Raw genomic sequence first — 22,390 nt, forward strand, 5'->3', positions numbered from 1 at the left:
ATTGTGAGGAAGACAGATAAAGAAGAATCACACTTGCTGCTACTGCATTCAGAAAACCCTGCAAGATCTGGAAGGATAAAGACATTTTGATAATGAAAGTCAGCATATGAGGTAACTATAATGCTGATAATTGCTACATGTGTCACAATGTTGGAATATGAGAAAAAGTGATGAGTGAAAGATACTGACTTCAGAAATGAGCCAGCTACGAGGAAGACCAAGTTTCAAGACTGCAGGAAATAGTGATGAGAAAATGGCTAGGTGTCATGCAGTGCTCTCCTTATTAGAATGCCTTGTTTTAGCTGGTCTTGGGGTTAGCATTGCTAGTCTAACACCTCTTCCTGCAGCTGATTCACATGCCTCGCTGTGCCTCTCTTTCTCTGCAACACAGAGTACTCTCTCTTTATGGCTAAGGCCTCTGGCCAGCTCAATTTAGTTTTCCTCTTTTTGGAGTGTATGTATCCAAGTTTCTCTGGCCTACCTGTCCCAGGCAGTCTTCCAATTTGGTGCCTCTTCCCCAGTGGCTGATAGGGGAACCAAGGCCTGGGGCGTCAGCCTAGGGACTACAAAATTAGTGACTAATGTTTGCACTGTCCCACATGCTCTTTCCCAGGACTGCTTCCTACACTGCCTGTTAGGCTCCTTTGCCACAATCCTCTGGGTATGTCCTTCCTTCTGGGCCAAGTTACCTTCTCCGATCCTAGCCACAGAGAGAGGGACTGCAGACCTCCTCGCTATAGCTCTTTCTGCCCCCAACTACCTGGCTTTATACAAGCCCCACCTGTTCCTATCCAGATGAGCCCATGCTAATTAACATTTTTATCAATGGCCAGGAAGAAAAGATAAAATAATCCCTGATAAAGTTTTCAGATGACACAAACATTGGAGGTGAGGTAAATAAAGAAGAGGAAAGGTTGCTGACACCTTTATAGATCTGGATTGCTTGGTAAACTGTGCATTTTAATGTAGCAAATGCAAATATATACAACTAGGAACAAAGAATGTACGTTTACAGAATGGGGGACTCTATGCTGGGAAGGAGTGACTGAAAAAGAGTGGGGTGTTGTTGTGAATAATCTGCTGAACAAGAGCTCCCAGTGCAAAACTGTGGCCAAAAGGGTCAATGCAATCTTTGGATTTACAAGAAGGGAATCTTGAGGAGGAATGCTAAGGTTATTTTACCTCTTTTTGGCACTGGTACAGCTACTGCTGGACTTCTGGGTCCAGCTTAAGAGTTCACATTTCATGAAAGAGGTGGATCTATGGCAGAGGGTTCAGAGAAGAGCTAGGAGAATGATTAAAGATTTTGATAGCATGCGTTACAGTGATAGACTCATGGAACTCAATCTATTTAGCTTAAAAAAGGGGGTGACTTGTTTACTGTCTGCAGATTCTTAAATGGGGAATGAATATTTAATCATGGGCTCTTCTGTCTAGTAGAGAAAGATATAACATGATCCAGTGGCTGGAAGTTGAAGCTAGACAAATTTAGATTGAAATAAGACATACATTTTTTTAACTGTGATTATAACACATCACAATAGGATGTATTTCTAAAAGCTCTGCTCAGGAATTATTTTGAGGAAGTTCTACGGTCTCTATTACATGGGCAGTCAGAGTAGATGATCATAATGGTTCATTCTGGCCTTGGACTCTATGAGAAATATTAGACTGAAGCATAGCCCCTGCACAAAATGAGCTTGATGTGCTATTTCATGTCACAAAATTACTTTTGTGTCTACGTGCAAAATATAACTTTTGGGGCACGTTAGAAGCCCAGCTCCCAAAGTGCAAAGGGCACAAAGAGAGGCATATAAGACAAATCTGAACTAAGCACTGTACCCTGCCCTCTCTCTACACCAACTACTGACACGTAGCTGGTGAATGATTTATAAAATCTAAAGATAACAAAGTACAAAACTGCCCGAAGACCTGTAGTTAATCAAGAAGCATGTTTTCCAGACTATGCCTGATGCCTCTTAAAATGGTTCAAGTTGCTGTATCACTTCTGCTGCTTTCAGGTAAGCACTTGACATTGTTATCCTGTCCTTGCCTGTTTACACATGAACTCGTTAGCTTGGACCAATTGTGCTGCAGACATGGCAGTACCAAACCAGAGGTGTTCTAAAACAGTGTTTCTCAACCAGTGGTACAAGTACTCTTAGGGGTACTTGAGAGAAATCTGGGGGGGAGATCAACACAACTGAAATTTGGAGAAAACTGAATTTTTGTTTTAAGTTTTATAGTGCTTTATTGTTTTTGTACTTTTTACACCCAAAAATTTCATCGCCTGCCTGGCTACAATTAAGTTATTTAAACAAATGTGTTGCAATGGTAGAAAAAAAATTGTGTCTGAAAACTGTAGGTACTGGGGGGGTACTTATAAAGAACCTCTTTTTAAAAAAATTATAAAAAAAGGTTGAGAAACACTGTTCTAAAAGACTGGGAGGTACAGCAGAAAGAATCTGAGCTAGTGGCTTGAGCACAAGACTAGGTAACAGGAGCACTCAGAGACATTCGTGTCTCTGTTCTTTGGCTTTAGAGAAATCATTTAGCCCCGTGGTCCCCAACACGGTGCCCACGGGCGCCATGGCGCCCGCGGGGGCATTTCTCGGCGCCCGCCAAGTGCTCAGGGCTGGCCTGGCCCCGGGCACGTGGCGCATGCGCAGTGCCGGAGCCGGCCCCGGGCGTGTGGCACACTGTAAGCGCCGGCCCCGGGGGCGCCGCGGATTCACCCCCCGCGGCGCATGGGGGAGAGAGCGCCGGCCCCGGGCGCGCGGCGCTTGGGAGGGGGGGAAGAGCGCCGGCCCTGGAATGCGGCTATGGGGGACCCCGCCCCCCCGGGCGCCCGGCGGGTGAACGGCCATGCCCCCTGGCGCCCGGCAACCCCAAACGGTTGGGGACCACTGATTTAGCCTCTCTCCTCTTTCCCATCTTTAAAACAGATAACACTGTTTCAATAGTTGGAGGAGGTATTCTGAGCATGAATGCGTAGTTAGTGAAATGATAAATGCTTATTATTTTTTTAAATAATTTTGTAATCTTTATTTTTGCCTGACCATATTCCCAGTTACTGAGAAAACAAATAGTTCATATACATGCATGGTCCAAATTGACATAAGCAGTTCACAGTTTATGGAACAACTTAAGATACCTAGTTTTCACAGGGAACTTACTCATCATTTTCTGAATGTTAGATCCTTGTAAGGTATTTGGGCACCTAAAGTCACTAAACCCATTTTTCAAGACGTCTAAAGTTGAACAGTAATTGCAGTCAAGCATCATCACCATGGCTAAGCAAATGCACTTTTCAACTAAACCCAGTCTAGTAGCATAAATATTGTACATGCTTTCATATTGGTTTGTTCTACAGTCAATAACCAGATGTAACAATAGAGTTTTATGCTGTTCCCCTGAATGTGAGCGTATTTATTGCCAGACCAAATATTTTTGAAAGTGTTGATCCTGGATCCCCATGCAACCAATGGTATCTAATGACAATAAAGAAATATTGTAAGACTGTGCCATTGTGACATGTCTCAACTTAACCCAAACATAATACTTAGGAAACGAACTAATTAACCCATGACTCATACCTAAATAAAATATCTTCCCCACCCTCTCCCCCACACACATACTATATAGATTGGGGGAAAAAAGCAGCAGATGGGACATTCTCCCAAGGACTCTGTGTCAGAGATGAAATTAGAACTCAGATGTTCCTGGGTTCCAGGTCTATGCTGAGACCAAATTTTCCTCTTGAAAGGCCTAGAGATGCAGAATCAACACCTGGCAGAGATGGAGCAATAATTTTAAACAAGATTTGATTCTGCAGTGAAAGAGAAACCTGCAACAGAGTAAGACTATTAACTCCCTCCAACTGCTATTTTGGCCAAGCTCCTTTTCCCTCCAACAAAACCTTTTGAATGCACGGACTTACTGCAGCAGAGCTCCACAGGGAGGGGAAGGAGCAATATCCTGCATGTCCCCCATCCCTACTGGATATGATGGTAATGTTTCACCTCTCTCTACTGCATGTCAGGTGTGGGAAGGGACACCTAGGCTATGTCTACACTGCCAGGTTATTTTGAAATAATAACTCCTGAAATAACTATTTTGGAATAAACTTATTCCTCTTCACAAGCAGGAGTTATTATTTCGAGCAGGCTTGGTAGCGTGGATGCTCCCCTTGTTATTTTGAAATAACTCCCCAGTGGAGACATGCTCCTAGAGTCCTTGCCTTCCAAGATATGACAGGCTCTCATTCATTCCATTTGTCTGGTCTGCTCTGAATGTAGCTCTCTTCTTAATCAAACTTTGCAAGGGTACGTCTACACTACAGCGCTAGTTCGAACTAACTTAGTTCGAATTAGTTAATTCGAACTAAGCTAGTTCGAACTAGCGCATCTAGAACTAAAAACTAGTTCGAACTAGCGTTTTGCTAGTTCGAACTAGCGCGTCCACACTGATTGGACGCAGGGGGGCATTTAAGGGCAGCTGAAACCGGTTCTGGCAGGGCATCAGGTCAGCAGTTGCTTTGTGTGGCTGCTGTCTGAGGCTATCTGAGGCTCGTGCTTAAAGGGACCCCCCCTGGACAGCCGGTTCTCAGCTTTTCCTGCTTGCTTGCCAACCTCGCCGAGGGACAGCAAAGCGTCGGTCTCTGTGCCCGTCTGTGTCGGTGCTTCCCTTCGGGGGGGCCGCCGCAGGTGGCAACATGGAGCCACGGCTCGCCCTGCACCTTCTGGTGCACGTTCTGGACTTGCTGCTGCAAGCCTGCCAGCAATGGCTCGAGGCTGCCTGGCACCACCTGGGGAACGTCAGCCCCCTGCCTCTCCGCCTGGCCGCCCTGGGGGCCGTGGAGGAGCCGCGGCGGCGCCCCGGCACCGGCGTGCCCCGCCGCATCTGGCGTCTGGACACCAGCAGCGACTGGTGGGACCGCATCGTCCTGGAGCGCTGGGAGGACCGACAGTGGACCCAGAACTTTAGGATGAGGAGGGACACCTTCCTGGAGCTCTGCGAGTGGCTCGCCCCTGCCCTGCAAAGAAGGGACACTCGCATGAGGCCCGCCATCCCCCTCCAGAAGCGGGTGGCCATCGCCCTCTGGAAGCTCTCCACGCCGGACAGCTACCGATCCGTCGGGAACCAGTTCGGCGTGGGGAGATCCACTGTCGGAGCAGTGCTCATGCAGGTACGGCGCTCGTCGGCCACCGAGCCGGGGGGGAGGGGGGCTGCGAGGAGGGGATGGGCCGCCCCAGGGACAAAGGGGGGGGGCGGGAGGAGGCGAAAGCGCCCCGCACCGGAGGGGTCGGGCTGTCCCGGCCGTACTACACGCCGCCAGGGGGGTTGCTTCCGGGAGTGGGGCGCGGGGCACTGCCAGGGCACGCACGCTCCCAGCCACCCGGGCGCCCCACTGATTGACGCTTTGCTGTGTCTCTCTCCGCAGGTGGTCAAGGCCATCAACCGGGTGCTGCTCCGCAGGGTGGTCCGCCTCGCCGACCCGGATGCCGTCATCCGGGGATTCGGCGCCCTCGGCTTCCCCAACTGCGGGGGGGCCATCGACGGGACGCACATCCCCATCCGTGCCCCGGAACACCAGGCGTCCCGGTACGTGAACCGCAAGGGGTACTTCTCCGTCATCCTGCAGGCCGTATGTGACCACCGGGGACAGTTGACGGACATAAATGTGGGCTGGTCCGGCAAAGCACACGACGCCCGGGTGTACCGGAACTCCTCCGTGTGCCAGCGGCTGCAGGACGGGACCTTCTTCCCCGACCGCCACATCAGGGTCGGGGACGTGGACATGCCCGTCTGCCTGGTGGGGGATGCCGCCTACCCACTGCAGCCCTGGCTCATGAAGCCCTACACGGGACACCTCAATCCCTCCCGCCAGGCCTTCAATAACAGGCTGAGCAGGGCCCGCATCGTGGTGGAGGGGGCCTTCGGGCGACTGAAAGCCCGCTTTCGATGCCTCCTCACCCGTCTGGACCTGGCCGAGCACAACATCCCTCCCGTGGTGGCGGCATGTTGTGTGCTCCACAATTTGTGTGAGCGGAAGGGGGAGGCTTTCTTGCCAGCCTGGATGGCTGAGGCTGACCGCATGGCTGGACACTACGGTCAGCCCCGCACCGCCGCCGTCCGGGAAGCCCAGCGGGGGGCCATCCGGATCCGGGAAGCCCTGCGGGAGAGCTTCCAGGTGGAGGAGGAGGAGGACTGACCTCTCCCTGCATGCCCCACCGGGGCCTTCTTCCACCCTACCCCCCCCCTTCCCCTTTCCCCTCCCTACCTACTGTCAAATAAAGACACCTGTTTTTCCAACAAAAACGTCTGTTTATTTCACAGAACTGGGGTGGGGGAGGGAGGAATGAAGGTGGGAGAAGGGAGGGGGAAACCTGGGACGAGGGAGCTGGAAGGGGAGGGGAGGGAAGGGAGGAAGGGAAAGGAAAGCTCAGGGGTGGGAGTCTGGGTGCCTCTCCCGTCTCGCCACACTGCGGGTCCGGGGGCGTCGGTGGGGAATGGTTGTGGAGGGGGGGGCAGAGAGGACAGGGGGTGTGGAGGAAGCAGGAGCGGAAGCAGGAGGAGCAGGAGGAGCAGGGGGAGCAAGAGGGGGAGCAAGAGGGGGAGCAGGGGGAGCAAGAGGGGGAGCAAGAGGGGGAGCAGGGGGAGGAGGAAATGGAAAGCGGTCTAGCAGGCTCTGGAGGTGGCCTCGCAGGGCACGGCCCTGCTCCTCCAGGGCCTCCAGACTCCTCTGGCGCAGCCTGAGGTCCTCCTGGACCCAGTGGTCCTGGAGACGGAGCTGTCGGTCCAGGAACCGGAGATGCCGCCTCTGGTAGTCCTCCTGGTTCCTGGCTGTCCTGCTTGCCCGGGCGCGGGCGGCTGCTGCAGGCGGGGTGGTGCGCCCTGCAGTCCCCGGTGCTGCAGCTGTGGTGCAAGAAGACCAGCGGTCAATTACCCCAGGGGCCCAGGTGTGTGAAACCCAGCTCCCCTCTGCAAGGCCAGGGCCCCTGCAGGATCCCCAGCTGCTGCTCCGTAGTGGGCAAGGCCCAGGCGCACGGTCCCGGGGCTCCCTCTCGCCCCAGCCCCCCGTACACATAAGGGGAACACGAGGGTACTCACAGGTGGATGCCTCCCCGGCCTCTGATGATGCAGGCGAGCGGCTCTGTGGGGTGCCTCGGGGGTCCCGGGTCCTGGGAAGGCTGGCAGCAGGCTCCTGGCTCTCAGAGCCCTCTTCCTCCTCCTCGGTGTCCAGGAGCGGTCCCTCTGCCCCGGGGTCAATCACGTCCCGGGGGGCAGGGACGGCATGAGGCCCCAGGATGCGGTCCAGGGCATGGAAGTGGGGGCAGGCCTCCGGGTCAGCCCCTGGCAGGCAGGCCCGGGAGTAGGACTGCCGCAAGTCTTTAATCTTGCAGCGCACCTGCTCCCGGCTGCGCTGGTGGCCCCTGGCGGCCAGGCTGGCAGCCATGCGTCCATAGACGGCCGCGTTCCGGTGGCTAGTGCGGAGATCGTGGACATTTGAGGCTTCCCCCCAAACCTCGATGAGGTCCACGATCTCCGCACTTGACCAGGCGGGCGCCCGCCTTTTGCGCCCCCGGGCAGGCTCCCGGGAGCCGCCAGGCTGGTCGTGGGGAGCAGTGGAGGGCTGGGAGCCCTCGGATGGCTGGCTCATAGTGTGGCAGGTGCAGGCTGTGCAGGCACGGGTGCTTGCAGCCTTGCAACTGGCACAAAGTGAGTAGCCAGCCCGTGGCCCTTTAAGGGCTCCGGGGCCGGGAGGGGGGCAATAGAGTTTCCCTGGTGTTGGCCAGAGTGGCCACCAGGGAAACCTGGGAAGCCTTAGCCTCCCACTAGTTCGAACTAAAGGGCTACACAGCCCTTAGTTCGAACTAGCTAGTTCGAACTAGGCGTTAGTCCTCGTAAAATGAGGTTTACCTAGTTCGAACTAAGCGCTCCGTTAGTTCGAATTAAGTTCGAACTAACGGAGCGCTAGTGTAGCGCATAGGAAAGTTAGTTCGAACTAACGTCCGTTAGTTCGAACTAACTTTCTAGTGTAGACATACCCCAACAGAATTTGCTAGGATAGAGGGGCTCGAACTTTTCATGGGTCCCATTTCCTCTACTAACACTACTCTTCCCCTCATGAAATCTCACCATCAAACCTACTTTCAGTTTTGCTCAGAGTTACTGGACAATAAAGCCTTGTGATATTATTTGTTGAAAAATGCTATGTTTTTCCATTTCCTTTCCATCGTTCATACCCCCTTACTTGCGCTCTTTTCAGGCTTTCCTCGCAATTAATTTTTAATAGACTCTTATAGCCTCTTTTGAACACTGGTTATGTGCAGTTCAGCCATTCATTAACTACGATGGGTCTTTTGGTAAAAATCAAGGCAGTGGGACTTAAAGCCTGAATCAAGTGACTTATTGGTTAGAACCTTACATGTCACCATCCTTCTAAGGGCATGTCTACACTAGGAAACTATTTTGAAATAACTAAAATTGATTTAGAAACTCCCAAAATAACAATCGAAATAGTGTATCCACTCTACAGGGAAGTCTCTAAATTAGTCCGAGGCAGGCTCCGTTATTGTGAATGCTCTACCTCAACTTAGAGCCCTCAGGAAACACTGGGGAGTAATTACTTCAAATTACTCTGGGGAGTAGTTATTTCAAAATAGCAGCGGAGCATCCACACTAATGCTATTTTGAAATAACTATTTCGAAATAAGCGTTACTCCTGGAGGAAAGCAGGAGTACAAAGTTCAAAAGAACCAGCCCATTATTTTAAAATAATGGGCCGGGTAGTGTGGACACTCTGCTTATTATTTCTAAATAAGAGGAGTTATCTAGAAATAACTCCCTAGTGCAGACCAGGGCTAAAAGACTTCCAGCAGCATTAGTCTCCCCTCCTCAACTACTTTGGTAAGTTGTGTTACATAAAAATTCAAGCCTGCGGTCTTGTTGTGGCTCTATCACAGGGTTATTGTGTGACTTGGTGCTGCAAAAATCAAAAATAGAACAAAAGTAAATGTCGTAGTTAGAACTATAAAGGCAAACAAGTAGCGCCAAAATTGTGAAATTTGAGTACTTGAGCCTTTACCCATGTTTCAGTGCCTAACAAGAAATGGCCAGTATTTCAGAGCTTTGAATACCCACAACTCCCAATGAATAATTTTAGTTCTTTAGATTCTTCAGTATTTATATAAATGCCTCACATCCAAACACAAATATTTTGGCTTAGGTTTATATGATGTGAAGTTTATATATTTCAAATGTTTACAAGTTACTGGTTTTAAAATATATCTGATTGAAACTAAGTTTGATATCTTTTGACTTGATAAATGATCTCAAATCACAACTTGTAGCGTAGGGTGCAAAACATGCAAAGGCAATCTGTGGTATCCTAATACGCACCTTATAACAACCCCCCTCCTGTATCTGAAAAGGGTCATGTCCAATCATCAGGTTTTGATTTCCATGAAGTTTCACATGATCGCTCAGAGTTAATGTAGCTGAGCTAAAGCATCATGAAAAGCAGTAATTTCTATATTCTATTCTACTCCCAGCCTTCAGGAACCCTTGGGGGATTAACCACGATACAGATAGGAATCTAAGCCAGATTTTTCTTGACTCTGCAGAGAATTCTCAAACTCCATCTCAGGTTTGTCATGCACGTGTCTAGCACACAATATGAAATGACCTATTCTGATGAGGACAACTGAAACTGATTTTAAATCACAATAGGTTTAAAACTACACAATTCTGGTCCACATTCTTGAATCTTCAGCACATTTGCTGGGGGGAGATTTGAAGCTGGGATTCTGATATGGTTTTGACTCATTTCTAACTTTAGGAAACAATCCTAAGCAGCAGCATTCAGTTTACCTTTTCAAAGTACTGAACACGTCAGCGTCAGTAATATCGACAAGACCAAAGAGTCAAAGGTTAAGAGTTCAGATGTTGTAATTTAGGCAGTGCTATCTTGAATATCTGATATCATAGCCAAGTCTGCTTTTTGAATGTGACATTTTGACCAGGCAGCTGATTACAAGAAATATTATGAAAAACAAAAGAGAAGGATTGACTCCATGGCAAGTGCAGACATGACAAATTTAAAGTTTCACTGCTGTAAATAACAACTTATGAGTTTTGAAATAAACAAGGGGGGAAAATCAGAAAATAAAGGAGGAAAAAGTGTCTTTATTTTCTAATGTGTATGAAACCCATTACTGAAGAATTGCTAACTCATTGCTACATTTTTTGAAAGATTAAAAAGGGGTTAATATCAATGGTCAGAATAAATCCTTCACTTCAGTGGAGTTGCACAAGGGATAGATTTAGTCCCAATTGTCAAAGCCGCCATTAGTAATGGAATACTAATGGTGACTTAAGATCTGGGAGCTGCAGATGCATGCAGCTCCCAGATTTTCAAAAGTGGGTAAAGTTTGGATCCTGGGTTCATAATTAGACATGATTATAAATAGTGATTTTTTTCTAAGGCTACACTGCAATGCTATTTTGGGATACCACAGTATCCTGAAATAGCTGTCCTGCATTTTCACAGCAAGCCATTATTTTTGGCTTGCCATTCCAACTTCCCTGTAAACCTCATTCTGTAAGGAGTAATGGACGTTTCAGAATAGCACTTTATTTCAAAATTTGGTGCTGTCTAAATAAGCTATTTCGAAATAGCATTGAAAGAAGGTATGCAATTTGCATAGCTCAAAATCTTATTTTGTGTCATGGTGCTGTGTAGGTGCACCTTAAGTGTTAAGCACTCAGCACTTCAGAAAATTCATATCATCTATATAGATGCCTAAAAAGATATCTATCTAAAAGACAGGAGTTGAACTTTCAGCACCTATTCTTAAGTCTTTCCTTATATTACCACAGTTGTACCAGGACCCTCGTAGCCTGGAGTTCCCCCAGGTAAACAAAAGGAACTCTCCTTCATGTAGTCCTGGAATTTGTTCTCAACTGGGAGTCATTATCTGAAATCTATGCTTGTGCAGCAGATTTAAAGTTCTACTCATGACTTGTGTTAAGGGTTTAAATACAAATGGAACTAAGAGCTACTGTCAAGTTAATTTTACCCTCTTTTCATATCTGACCTGCTTCACTGTACCAGTTTATTCCATCTTAGTAATCAAAACCCAGTTAATTTCCCTTTTCACTGCCAAATTTTTGGTTTTCCTGACTGGGTTGAGCACACATTCACTAATTGAACTAAGATGACAAGAGTCAATCACTCACTTTTGTGACAGACTGCACCCTCATTTTCACCATCTTTATAAAACACTGATAATTTTTGTACAAAGTATACCTTGTGAGGTATCCATCTGAAAACTCATAATTTGCTGATCATTCTTGTTCTGGTAAAATATGTATGGCAGCATTATATGTAACATTGTAAGATTCTGCTGTATGATGTTACTAAGGCATATTCCCACTCTGAAGAAACAGTCCTAACCAATCCCCAAAGACAATTGGAAAAGGGATACCTCAGCCAGGTGTCAACACAACCAAATGGACCATCACCAGGGTAAGTGGCCATTTGTTGGCAGGAAGAACAGAGGGAATGAGACATTTACACCTAGGCAAGGGAGCAGCCAAGGGTTCCTTTGCTAAACAGACTGGCTATCCCCTGCACCCAGCTGGAGATGATTCTCAAAGAGGAAGAAGTAAAATAAAAATGAGGAACACAGGACATAAGTCACTTTTCTCCCCTCGTCTGTATTCATGTCATCCACAATATTTGAAAGACAAAAGGAATATCATTGAACTGGAGGAGAGGCCCTGGCTGGAAGATCAAGCCAGACTGTAAATATGTGGTTAAAGAAACCTTTATTACTTTAAATTCACTTGCCTTGTTAAATTACGTATTCTACCTTTTATTTCTTTGTAACCAATTCTGGTTTTTATGGCTCATTACTTGTTATCAGTTAAAATATACCTTTGAGAGTAGTTAATAAATCCATGTGTATTTGGACTGAAGTGTTTGAGAAATTTTATTCGAGATAACAGGATTTGTTCGTATAATTTTCCATTAATGAAATGAAGGATTTTCATTGAGCCTGTATTGTTTTGAAGGAAAAAGGTGGGCAGTACAAAATGTATATTTTTGGGGACAAATCTGGGGCCTGAGAATTTGTTGGTGTCATTTTGCAATGCAATTCAGGAGTGGCTGATTAGATGCACTCATGTAACTCAACTGGGACTAATTTCCATGCTAATGGTTGTGTTTGACAAAGGCCAGGAGTAGTAGCTCTCACAGCAAAGCAGCATAAAAGGCACCCCAGAACAGAGAAGTGAAGTACACAGTTGTTCAAGTGTCCAGATTGTGCCCTGGGGAATGTCAAATTTCTTCACGGTCAAATTTAATCTTGTGTCAGTTTTCATTAATCCATAATGAGTTGCTCAGAAGACACTGGAAGAAACTATTGCTTCTATCTCCAGAGAAGCCCAAATTCTGCTCAGTGATTATAAAAACTAAGCCACCAAGCATGAGGTAACACATGACTTTAAGAAGATTCATTTTTTTGAGAGAGAATATTTAGTGAAGTCTTCCAAAAACATGAGTGATATATGCAGGGATTCAAACATTCTACCTGGTAACAGCTGCTGCAATCCTAACAGCAGCTCACTCCTCAAAGATGTTTATTTTATCTTCTCCTTCTGGCCATGATGCTATATTATTCTTACATAATATTTTCACCCTGAGGGAAAAAGGAAAGAGTAACAGAATAAAAACTTAAATCTCTAACATTGTTTGCCCTTCTTACCATTGACTTATCTTTGTTTCACTGGAATTTTCAATACTCAGTGTCCCTAAGGGTACTATTATGCATTGTGAGCAATTTCATCCAATCCTATCCATCAAATGTGCTCCTGCTAACTATGTTTAGTCTCACACCTGGGTGCTCCATCATTCTGTTCTACTGGTTTTGGTGAAAGTGTTCTGCCAGATTTGGAGTTGCATATAGCAGAAAGTTCTTTGGTAACACTTGTCAAAATACTTATTTGAGGATCACAAATGTTTTACAAATGTTAATCAAGCTGCTCAACAAGCAAAGAGGAATTACACCCATTTTACGGAAGCACAAATTGAGGCATAGATTAGGGAACAATGAGTTAAGATCACAGAGGATGTTAGGAGGCAGAATGGGTATGGAAACCAGATTGTCTGACCCCAAAATTCTATATTTGAATCACAAGGCCACTTTTCCTCTTTGTTCTAACAGCACTGTGTGCGGTTGCCTATTTACAAACAGTCAAAAAGTTCCTTTTTGTGCATATAATTTCTCAATGAAATGCCCCATTCATTCTTACATAGGTTAATTCTGTATGAGGAAATGATTACACATTTCGTATGGAATGGTATTTCCCATTGGCTACTGGTGCAGTCTAAGAAGAATATGTATCTAATAAAAATTCAAGCTAATACCTTTAAAGATGGCACTTACTATCGTAGGAGCCAAAATAAAACCTCACTGCTCCACACCGTAGATACTATTTGCTGATTCTTTGAAGAAAAAAAATAGAGCTATTCTGTTCATGTTTTTTATTGTAACTCACCACGAAGTCACAAGGCCAAAGTAAATAAAGCAATAAAAAGTTAAGCAACATTGGTGATCCCAACTAACTATATTTTTCAATGAAAAAGGTTAAGTCTTATGATAGCTGCAATGCACATTATGGTTTATTTCTGACCAAAGTTCAAATGTCTCACCACAGAATAGAAATGACTTTTACAAAATGTTCAATATAAAAATTGACAGAGACAGAGGCTCAGAGGAAGTTGACTAAGAAATATTAGACTCCTGATAAAATAGCCTTGTCTGAATTTCTTGAATGCTGGAATAGTTAGGTGTTATTTGCATGCACGGAGGCAGTAAATATTTCTCTGTGGAATTTTTCTTGCTTTCAAAAATCAGGAATAATTAGCTATTTCTTAAACACCTAAGAAACAGCATTTAATGCTTAAAACTAAGATAACTTGCCATGGAATATGCATTAGGTCATCCGCCCAGTTGGTTCAATTTAAGAGAAATTTTATTTGAAGGTGACTGAATTTCTGCTTCCTGTTTCTAATCATGTTAATTTAGAGGTTGAGCATGCAAAGCATAAGCAGCTTATCAAACATTGGCTAGAAGACTCATTAAGACATATAATCTATCTTTTTGGCAAAATGTTATTACTATTTTACATTTATAGTCCATTAGATGACTATCACAGCCAGTTTGGGTCCCATTTGAACATTTCCTGTTTGGTTTTACAATCTAGTTTTCTCCTGCTTTTTGGCTCTGGAAAGCAGTAGCATTGAAAATACAAGCAGCATTTTTACTGCACAGATCTGTTGCCTACATGTAGTTTTGCTAGGGATAAATGAAGCTTTTTACTCCAGTAGAATTAACAGGGCTGAGCAGCAATGAGCTAGATTCCATTGTTATACATAATCCACAGAAGGGTTTACTAAATTCAAATTAGTTTCCTGGTATGACCTAGCAAAAGCCATGAGATTGGATAGATGTCAGTGAGGCCATAGTTTAGGCCCATAGAACTCCTATTACAGATGCAATATATAAAGAGTACAGAACTTTGCTTGAATCTATTGTCTTGTATAGATGGCATGTATACCAGACAATAGATTCCAGCAAAGTTCTGAAGTTACAGAAATTTAATAAAATGTATTACATCATGAAGATCAAGGTTACCACCTGTGACTGATGCCTGGCCCATTCTAAATGGTAAAAGTAGAGAAAACATGTGTGTTTGCAATGGTACTAATAAGAGAAAGGGTAGTAGAAAATTCACACAATAGGCCAAAAGAGGAAAGGAAAGGGGGCATGGAGGTAGAGGGAAAAGAAGAGAGTTCTGCATTCTCTGCTCTTGCATCTTGGACATACTGTGACAGGGAACTGGTATTTGGAAATAAACTTTAAGTCATTTCTGTTTCTGGACATTTCATTATCCATTTCTTCATGAAAATCAATACAAAATTGCACACACGCACGCGCGCACACACACACACACACACACGGAAAATTAAAAGAAAAGGAATAATGAAGTCTAGATTGCTTTTTGCTAACTATGTTTTGTATTTCTCTCAATATTGATGATGATCAGTTAAAGCAATTCCCCTTTCAGATTCTCCCTGTTTGTGTTACATATGCAGTAGGGTGAAATGATTCACTTTAAGTAACTTCTTCCATTTGGATTTAGATGAAAACTTGCAGAAACCCTTCTATAAATAAATGTAGGTTTTGTAAAATCTTGTTTTTACAAACACATGAACTTGAGGCCTAAATTGAATTCAAATACTCCTTCTGACCAAGCTCTAATACCTTGGGTTACATTTACACTGGCGTGATCTTGCACAAAAACTCTTTAGCGCAAGAGTTCTTGCATTAAAGTAGTTGCGCAAGAGAGTGTCTACACTGGCATGTGCTTCTGTACACGAGCATCCTTGCCAGTGTAGACGCTCTCTTGTGCAAGAAAGCTCAGATGGCCATTTTAACCATAGGTCTTTCTTGTGCAAGAAATTCATGTTGCCTGTCTACACTGGCCTCATGCACAAGAACAGTTGTGCAAGAGGGCTTATTTCTGAGCAGGAGCATCAGAGTTCTGGCGCAAGAAGCCCTGATTTCATATATTAGAACGTCAGTTTACTTGCGCAAGAACACATGGCCAGTGTAGACAGGCAGCAAGTTTTTGCGCAAGATTGCGCCAGTGTAGACACGGCCTTGGCGTTTAGGCTTAATGCTGTTCTGGGAAGACCTGGCACAGGGCTACAAATATGTGAAGTGTAAGCTCTAAAATAACTCTCATATATTCCATTTCAGGTGTATTGGGAGCACCTTTTCTGTCTGAAGACGAAGCAAATGAGTTTATAAGACTTAAAAGACAAATACCATATTCTCATCACTATTGGGACCTAAGCAATAGCGAGAATGCATGGGGTTACACTCTGGCCGAACAGGTATGTGTTTGACAACTTTGCACTATCTTGTTTAAGAGATTGGAAATACGTGTGTTGTCTTCTGAATGCCAGTTTGCAGATAGGCTACTGGGATTTCAAGGAACACCGAATTCCATGTCACTGAACTCTCATTTATGGAAAAGTACTAGGATGAGGAGTTGGTGGTTACAATCTCTTATACTATAGTCAATAGCTTCCTTATTCATGCTTCTGAGAATTGTAAAGTTTCTAGATGGTGACCTGGCCAGTTTAAACTGGCACATTTGCTCTTGCAATAAATGGTTGGTCAAGTGAAACTCCTCTCCCACCACCTCACTACATACTAATCTTGTTCTGATAAACTGTACTGGATTTAAAGCGTTGGAAACAGATCGCTTCTAGCCACAGCTATGGCACAGGCATTGCTACTGCAAGCTTACATGCACCATCCCAACTTCCTTTCTATCTGGCTATTCTACTAAAGCTATTTGAGTATGACTTGCATGCCAGATTAGATAAGGTTCTACAGAAAGACCTATAGTCCATTGAAACTGTATCAAGTCCAGTAACACCATTCACTTTGTTCTGTTTTAGGTTAGTGAATCATGGACAGCTTTGAGAACCACAACACAATATTACCTGGACTTGGGATCTTTTGCCTTTGATCCTGCTGCTGCCCAGTGAGTTTTGTCTACAGACAGTACTTACCTTAACTAAAGAGTGTGCATAAATAATTTATGGAGGAGATAATAGCGTTCACAAAAGGATCCTAATGGTATACTATTACACTGTGCTGTTTCCCCGTGTCTTAATTGCAAGAGATTAAAGTGATTAGAAAATAACTCTGTTTTGAACATTGGAATGAAAGGGGCTTTACCAATTTTACTGGCTGTTTGAGTTTGAATATGATGAGATAATGCTGCTGGGTGGTGATTATGATATTGCAAGTCTAATCAAGTTTTAAAATTTAGAGAGCTTTTTATATGGACTTTGTTTTGAGAAATAAAACAAAGCACCGAGGAGTGACCTTTGACTTTTAGATCCGACATACATTGTTCACATAATGCTGATAGAAAGCAACCCATTGTAGAAAATGAAAGGAGGGGAGAAGGAGCAATTTTTTCCTCTGCATAAATGTCAGTAGTGAAATTGTATTCAATGCAGAATCAAAACATGATTGATCGAAATGGAAAAAAGATAGACATGTAAGTATTTACAGGTTGGTAATTACCTGCAATAAGTTTAGTGTCCTCAAATTGACATGAAAATTTTGAGAAGAATATTAAGATGAACACTATTTTTTTTAGTGATTATAGTAAATGTAAGGAACAGTCTCTAAATAACAATGATGTTTGACATGAATAGTGCTACAGAATAATAAATGTATTACTTGTACAGATTGCTTTTCACGGGTAGATGTTACAGCCCTTTCCAAAGGAGATAGTATTAATCCTATTTAGGAAAGCAGAGGAACTGAGAAGTGATGTGATTTGCCCAAGGTCACAAAACAGGTCACTGGCACAAGTGGGAATATAATCCAATCTCCAGTTTAGTCACGAGGCCTATCTTTTAGACTTTTTAATATAAAAGGCTACATGGGCAGATGTGTTATAGTGTCAAGAAAAAAATAGGGGGTGGGGAAGCGGAAAAGTTCTGCCACTGTTTTAATGTATCTTCATATATGTTTGTAACATGCTTCACACAAGCATGGACCCCAAGCACTGAATAGGAACCCGTGCTGCAAGAAAAAAGAACACACTTTGATTTTTAAAATAAGCTTAAACTTCCCAATATCAGGGCTCAGATCAGCCTCTAGGAAGAAATCTACTCTGTAGCCAGGCTAATCATAACTGCAGCTGGCTGAAAAATGGAAATCCCTTCCTCTTTTGCATTTAATAATTAATTTATTTTGGAACAAATTGGAACAAAAAGTCAAAAACATTTCACAAGAAGGAATTTCCAGGAAGTTCTATTTAAGGAGAAATAAAACAGAATTGTTAATGCTTCCCAGCTGCTTTACTAAAAGGTTCTTGTCTATTTTGTTTCCTCCTTGTAGGCAGAAAGCAAAATTAAGAGGACTCTTCCACAGAGGGAGGTGTAACAGAATCATTTCAATTTTCTTGATGTGGAAGAAAAAAAACCCTTTTCCCCCTGGAAAGCTGATTGTGAAAAGGGTCTTTTCATTTGGAAAATCATCCAGATGGAAAGTTCCTGACTAGCTCTAAACCTGATTGTTCAGTACTTGCACGTGCCTTAGAAGCAGGGGTCTTAAACTCATGGCCCGCAGACCATCCACAGGCTGGAGTATAATTGCAATCTGGCCCGGGAGTCCTGGTGGCTGGGGGAGTGGGGTGGGGTATGTCCGTAACTATCCCCCAAACCATGAGCCATCCCACCACTGCCCTTCCCTCTCCTCGCTCCCCCTGGTATAGACATGCCCAGCCCTCGCTGCCAGGATTCCAAGGCTGGATTGCGAATATTCTCTGGCCCGTAGATAGCTCTGTTTAAGTTCATTGATAGTACTATACAAATTAACTGTCAATGTTTTTAGGTACTCACATTATTAGGGCCTACCAAATTCTAGGCCATAAAAAAATGCATCTTGAAGTCTGGTCTTCCCCTTTGAAATCTGGTCTTTTATGTGCTTTTACTCTACACTGGTTTCATGCGGGAGACCAGAGTTTCTCAAATTTGGGGTCCTGACCTAAAAGCAAGATGCAGGGAGGGGGTCAGAAGATTATTTTAGGGGGTGATTATGGTATTACCACCCTTACTTCTGTTCTGCTTTCAGAGCTGGGTAGCTGGTGAGTGACCGCTGTTGGTCAGGCACCCAGCTCTGAAGGCAGCATCCTGCTATCAGCAGTGCAGAAGAAGGGGTGGCAATATACCATGGCCACCCTTATTTCTGTGCTATTGTCTAGAGCTGGACACCCAAAAAGTGATAGCTGCTGGCAGAGACTCCAGCTCTGGATGCAGCATGACAGAAGTAAAGGTGGCCATACCATACCATGCGCTATTCTTGGTGGTGGCTCTGCCTTCAGACCTGGGCTCCTGGCCAGCAGCCTTTGTTCTCCAGACAACCAACTCTGAAGGCAACCCAGAAATTTTGAATTTGGCTGGGGCCCAACACATGAGAGGACAGACCGTAAAATTGTGAAACTTGAGAATATCAGTATATTACCCACAGTTCCATATTAAATAAAAGTTAGCTTTAAATAACTCAATAGTACCTTCATAATGTAACACATTTCTTCTTTTCTAGGCACCACATTAGGTCTTACATGGATATGCTACAGCAAGCTGGGACTCACCTCCAGCAGCAGACAAAAAAATACAACTAAACTGAAGAAGTTTCATGTAACTGTCAATGTACTGTATGGAGGATCTTTATCCAGGAGTTACGCCTTTAGCTATTTGCAACCACCACATTTATTTGTCCTGTACCTTATTAAAGCATCTGAAGCAGGAACATACACAGTAGCCCCACCAAAGTCCATAGTTTTCGTGCTTCACATAAAAGAAAAAGTAAAGTTAAATCATGCTAACTTGAACAAAACTGGTGAAGATGACAAGGCATCCATAGTGTTTTTTAAGACAGGTTAAAGAAAAGTTTTTACCTAAATGGACTCCCCCTTCCACCCACTCCCATAAAATACAGGACTACACAACTGTGATGGCGCAGTCGGGGTTCCCCCGATCCTACACCCCTGTAACAGCAAGAACAGGTTCCGCCAGCAGAAGAATAGAGGGAGTTTATTGCTTCTCCAGGATACAGCACAGCGTAGATGTGGTGTGATTACAGGCTTCGGGGCCAGGATGTTTCAGACCTCTTGGGTTAGGGGGTCTATCACCCCTAGCCCCAGCAACCTCAGTTTGCCTCCCTCATGGTCCCAGCCCAAGACTGCCCCTTCCCTCAGCACACACTTCCTTTGTTCAGCCTCTTCCCTTAACTTGTAGAACTGGTTTTAACCATTGTCCTGGGGCCGTAAGGCACGCCCTGCTGTGCTGTGCTTACAGGCAGCTGCCAGTGGGGGTCCCCCACAGCCCAAGCATAGTAACTAACAAGGTACTAACACTACACCACATCTCTTCCCCCACTACAGGCGGGGTCACTCTGCCTGTGGCCTGGGGAATTTCGGGCCCCCCACTACAGGACAGCGTGTTGGCGATGGTGTGGGCCCTTCTGCATAGTCCTGTCTTTTGTTTCAGCAAGACCAGACTAACACAGCTACATCTCTATTACTATTCCCATAAAATAGTCCATTTAAATAAATGCTGCAGTTCTGGCAACTGAAAACTGGGTATTTTTTACTTCTTTAAATAAAGATTTTGGCATTTGAATTACTGGAAATTGAAATTTTGGCATTTGTGGGGGTTTTATAGGGGTAAACCCAAATTCTGAAGTAATTTAAAAAAAAGAAACACTCTCACCTTCCTCATTTGGGTGAGTCTGTGTGAGAATAGTGAAAATCATTCCAGCTGTAATTTTCACCACAGGAAGCAAGAACTTTCAATAGTGTGGCCAATGCATTGGGTGATTTAAAATACAGCTTCCATTTCACTGCCTTCACAACTCTACTTACAGCAATGAAAGTGCAGAATGGTTGAAGTCCTGATGACCTGAGTGAGCTGTTCTCTCACTGCAGCACTTCATTTATCATCAATCAAGACACTTGATTGCAGCACCATTTAATATGAATGTGACTAGTGACAAGGCACTGTCTATTAGAGGTCTCAGAGTCTCTCTTCGGTCCATCAGGCAAAACTTCTTGACCATCAGGAGGACAAATATTGTCACAAACTTTTTGGCAGAAGGCCTCTTGAAAAAATAATATAGGTGAAGGAGGGTGGTTTGATTGTCATACTTTAGTTTTCGTCCTTGGATTATTAAGTAGACCATATGTATTGTAGATTTTTGAATTGGTGTGTAGGTTTCAATACCCATTGTACAAGTATCCAGGGGTACTATGAACTGATTGAGAACTTTAAAGAAAATATTACATTTTTTGAAGCTGCAAGACCATTTTAGCATTTGTGCATTTCCTACTGCCTTATGGTCTGAGTTTTTAATGTAAAACTAATTATGAACTGCTACTGGCTCTCACTAGAAGATCTTGGGCTGGGACTACCTTCTCAGTTGGACATATTTTATTAGACTGAGACTGAAAACCATATCTGATTCTTGTATCTCTTACAATACCATGACTTCATTCTTACTATTAATCATCAGTAGAACAGTTTGTTCATTCTAATGAAAATGCCAAGTGATAAACACCAGTAGAGAAAAACCAAAGAACAATTACATTCACTAGTCTCATATGTGACCTGATTATTATATTCATCCCCTGGTGCCTTCTTCTCCTCTTGGCCCAGCGCTTCTGAGTTGATGGGCCAATAGAGATAATTATATCAGCCCACTGCCATACATTCTTCCTTCAGTAACAAAGGTATGCATTAAAGCAACCTCATCAACAACTTTAGTTCTTAAAAAATGGCAGGTGTCAGGGTAAGCACAGTCTTTGTTTGTAAGGCTAGCATACTCACCCACTGTAGGTAGGTGTTATACGGCTACAATTTTGAGAATATATTGCAAAAAGTCTTTACGAAGTCATGCGAATGCTGACATACATACATTCACTTTCAACACAAATTAATAGCTAAATTTGACTTTTTTTGGTTCTATACATACAACAGGATTCATTTTGATGCATTTATTTTACATATACCATTTAGTTTTCCTAGCTTGATCCAAAATGTCTGTGACAAGATGCTCATCTAAAGAATATAGCTCATGTTATTAACTACAGTGACAGCAAAAGTGAACTGTATTCAAAGCAATTTAGTGGTGGCTGGTTAAATATACCGGTCGGGGTATTGCCAGCACCACTCCAATTAGAGACAAAAATAAGTTTAGCAATTACATTACAAATTGGAAGTGTCTAGGCTGGCAGTTCAAATAAAAAGATGTAATTATCTACATTTGAAATATGTTCATCAATCAGGAAGAGAAACTGGCATTCTTCATGTACAATTAGAATCTTGAAAAACAAATTACAGTAATTACTTCCCTCAGACTACTGAAGACATCTCTATTTCAACAACATACTGTGAAATAGAGAATAGCTTGGGCAACCCACTCTGTACTAGCTGGGAAGAAAGTGATACATCCTTGTGTGAAGAGGTGAGTGACCCTTGATAGGAAGACCTCTCATGAAGAACTAGCTGGTGCCAAAAGGGGCAAAATGTGATCAAGGTTAAATTAATGTTCCTCCATAGGGTTATAAAGGCCCCATGCTGCTAAAAGAGCCTTTTTTGAGATAATAGTAAAATATTTATTTAAATTGAATTTTTGCTTTCAGTGTATTTCCTTTGCCGATCCATGCAAATGTCAAGCAATGAGCTGTAGCACGAATCTGAATATGCTCCTAGCATTCTACAACC

At 44.0% G+C, this 22,390-nt stretch overlaps 1 protein-coding gene across 1 annotated transcript; it reads left to right on the forward strand.

Moving 5' to 3' along the window:
* Window positions 1-1,863: 1,863 nt before the first annotated feature.
* On the forward strand, window positions 1,864-20,290 carry C1H3orf85 (chromosome 1 C3orf85 homolog). The gene is made up of 4 exons (XM_025181544.2): window positions 1,864-2,021; window positions 15,834-15,970; window positions 16,544-16,629; window positions 19,212-20,290. Exons 1-4 carry the CDS (start codon window positions 1,952-1,954, stop codon window positions 19,288-19,290), a joined length of 372 nt encoding a protein of 123 aa, XP_025037329.1. The 5' UTR covers window positions 1,864-1,951; the 3' UTR covers window positions 19,291-20,290.
* Window positions 20,291-22,390: the final 2,100 nt, after the last annotated feature.

This window comes from Pelodiscus sinensis, chromosome 1 (genome assembly GCF_049634645.1).
Source record: "Pelodiscus sinensis isolate JC-2024 chromosome 1, ASM4963464v1, whole genome shotgun sequence".
NCBI classification, from domain to species: Eukaryota; Metazoa; Chordata; order Testudines; family Trionychidae; genus Pelodiscus; species Pelodiscus sinensis.

Bases quoted from the DNA above. Each gene is read 5' to 3' on its own strand.
- C1H3orf85 (XM_025181544.2), top strand. From the start codon at position 1,952: ATGTTTTCCAGACTATGCCTGATGCCTCTTAAAATGGTTCAAGTTGCT. The intron at 15,971-16,543 runs GTATGTGTTTGA...GTTCTGTTTTAG, and splicing joins GTTACACTCTGGCCGAACAG to GTTAGTGAATCATGGACAGC. The intron at 16,630-19,211 runs GTGAGTTTTGTC...CTTCTTTTCTAG, and splicing joins TTTGATCCTGCTGCTGCCCA to GCACCACATTAGGTCTTACA.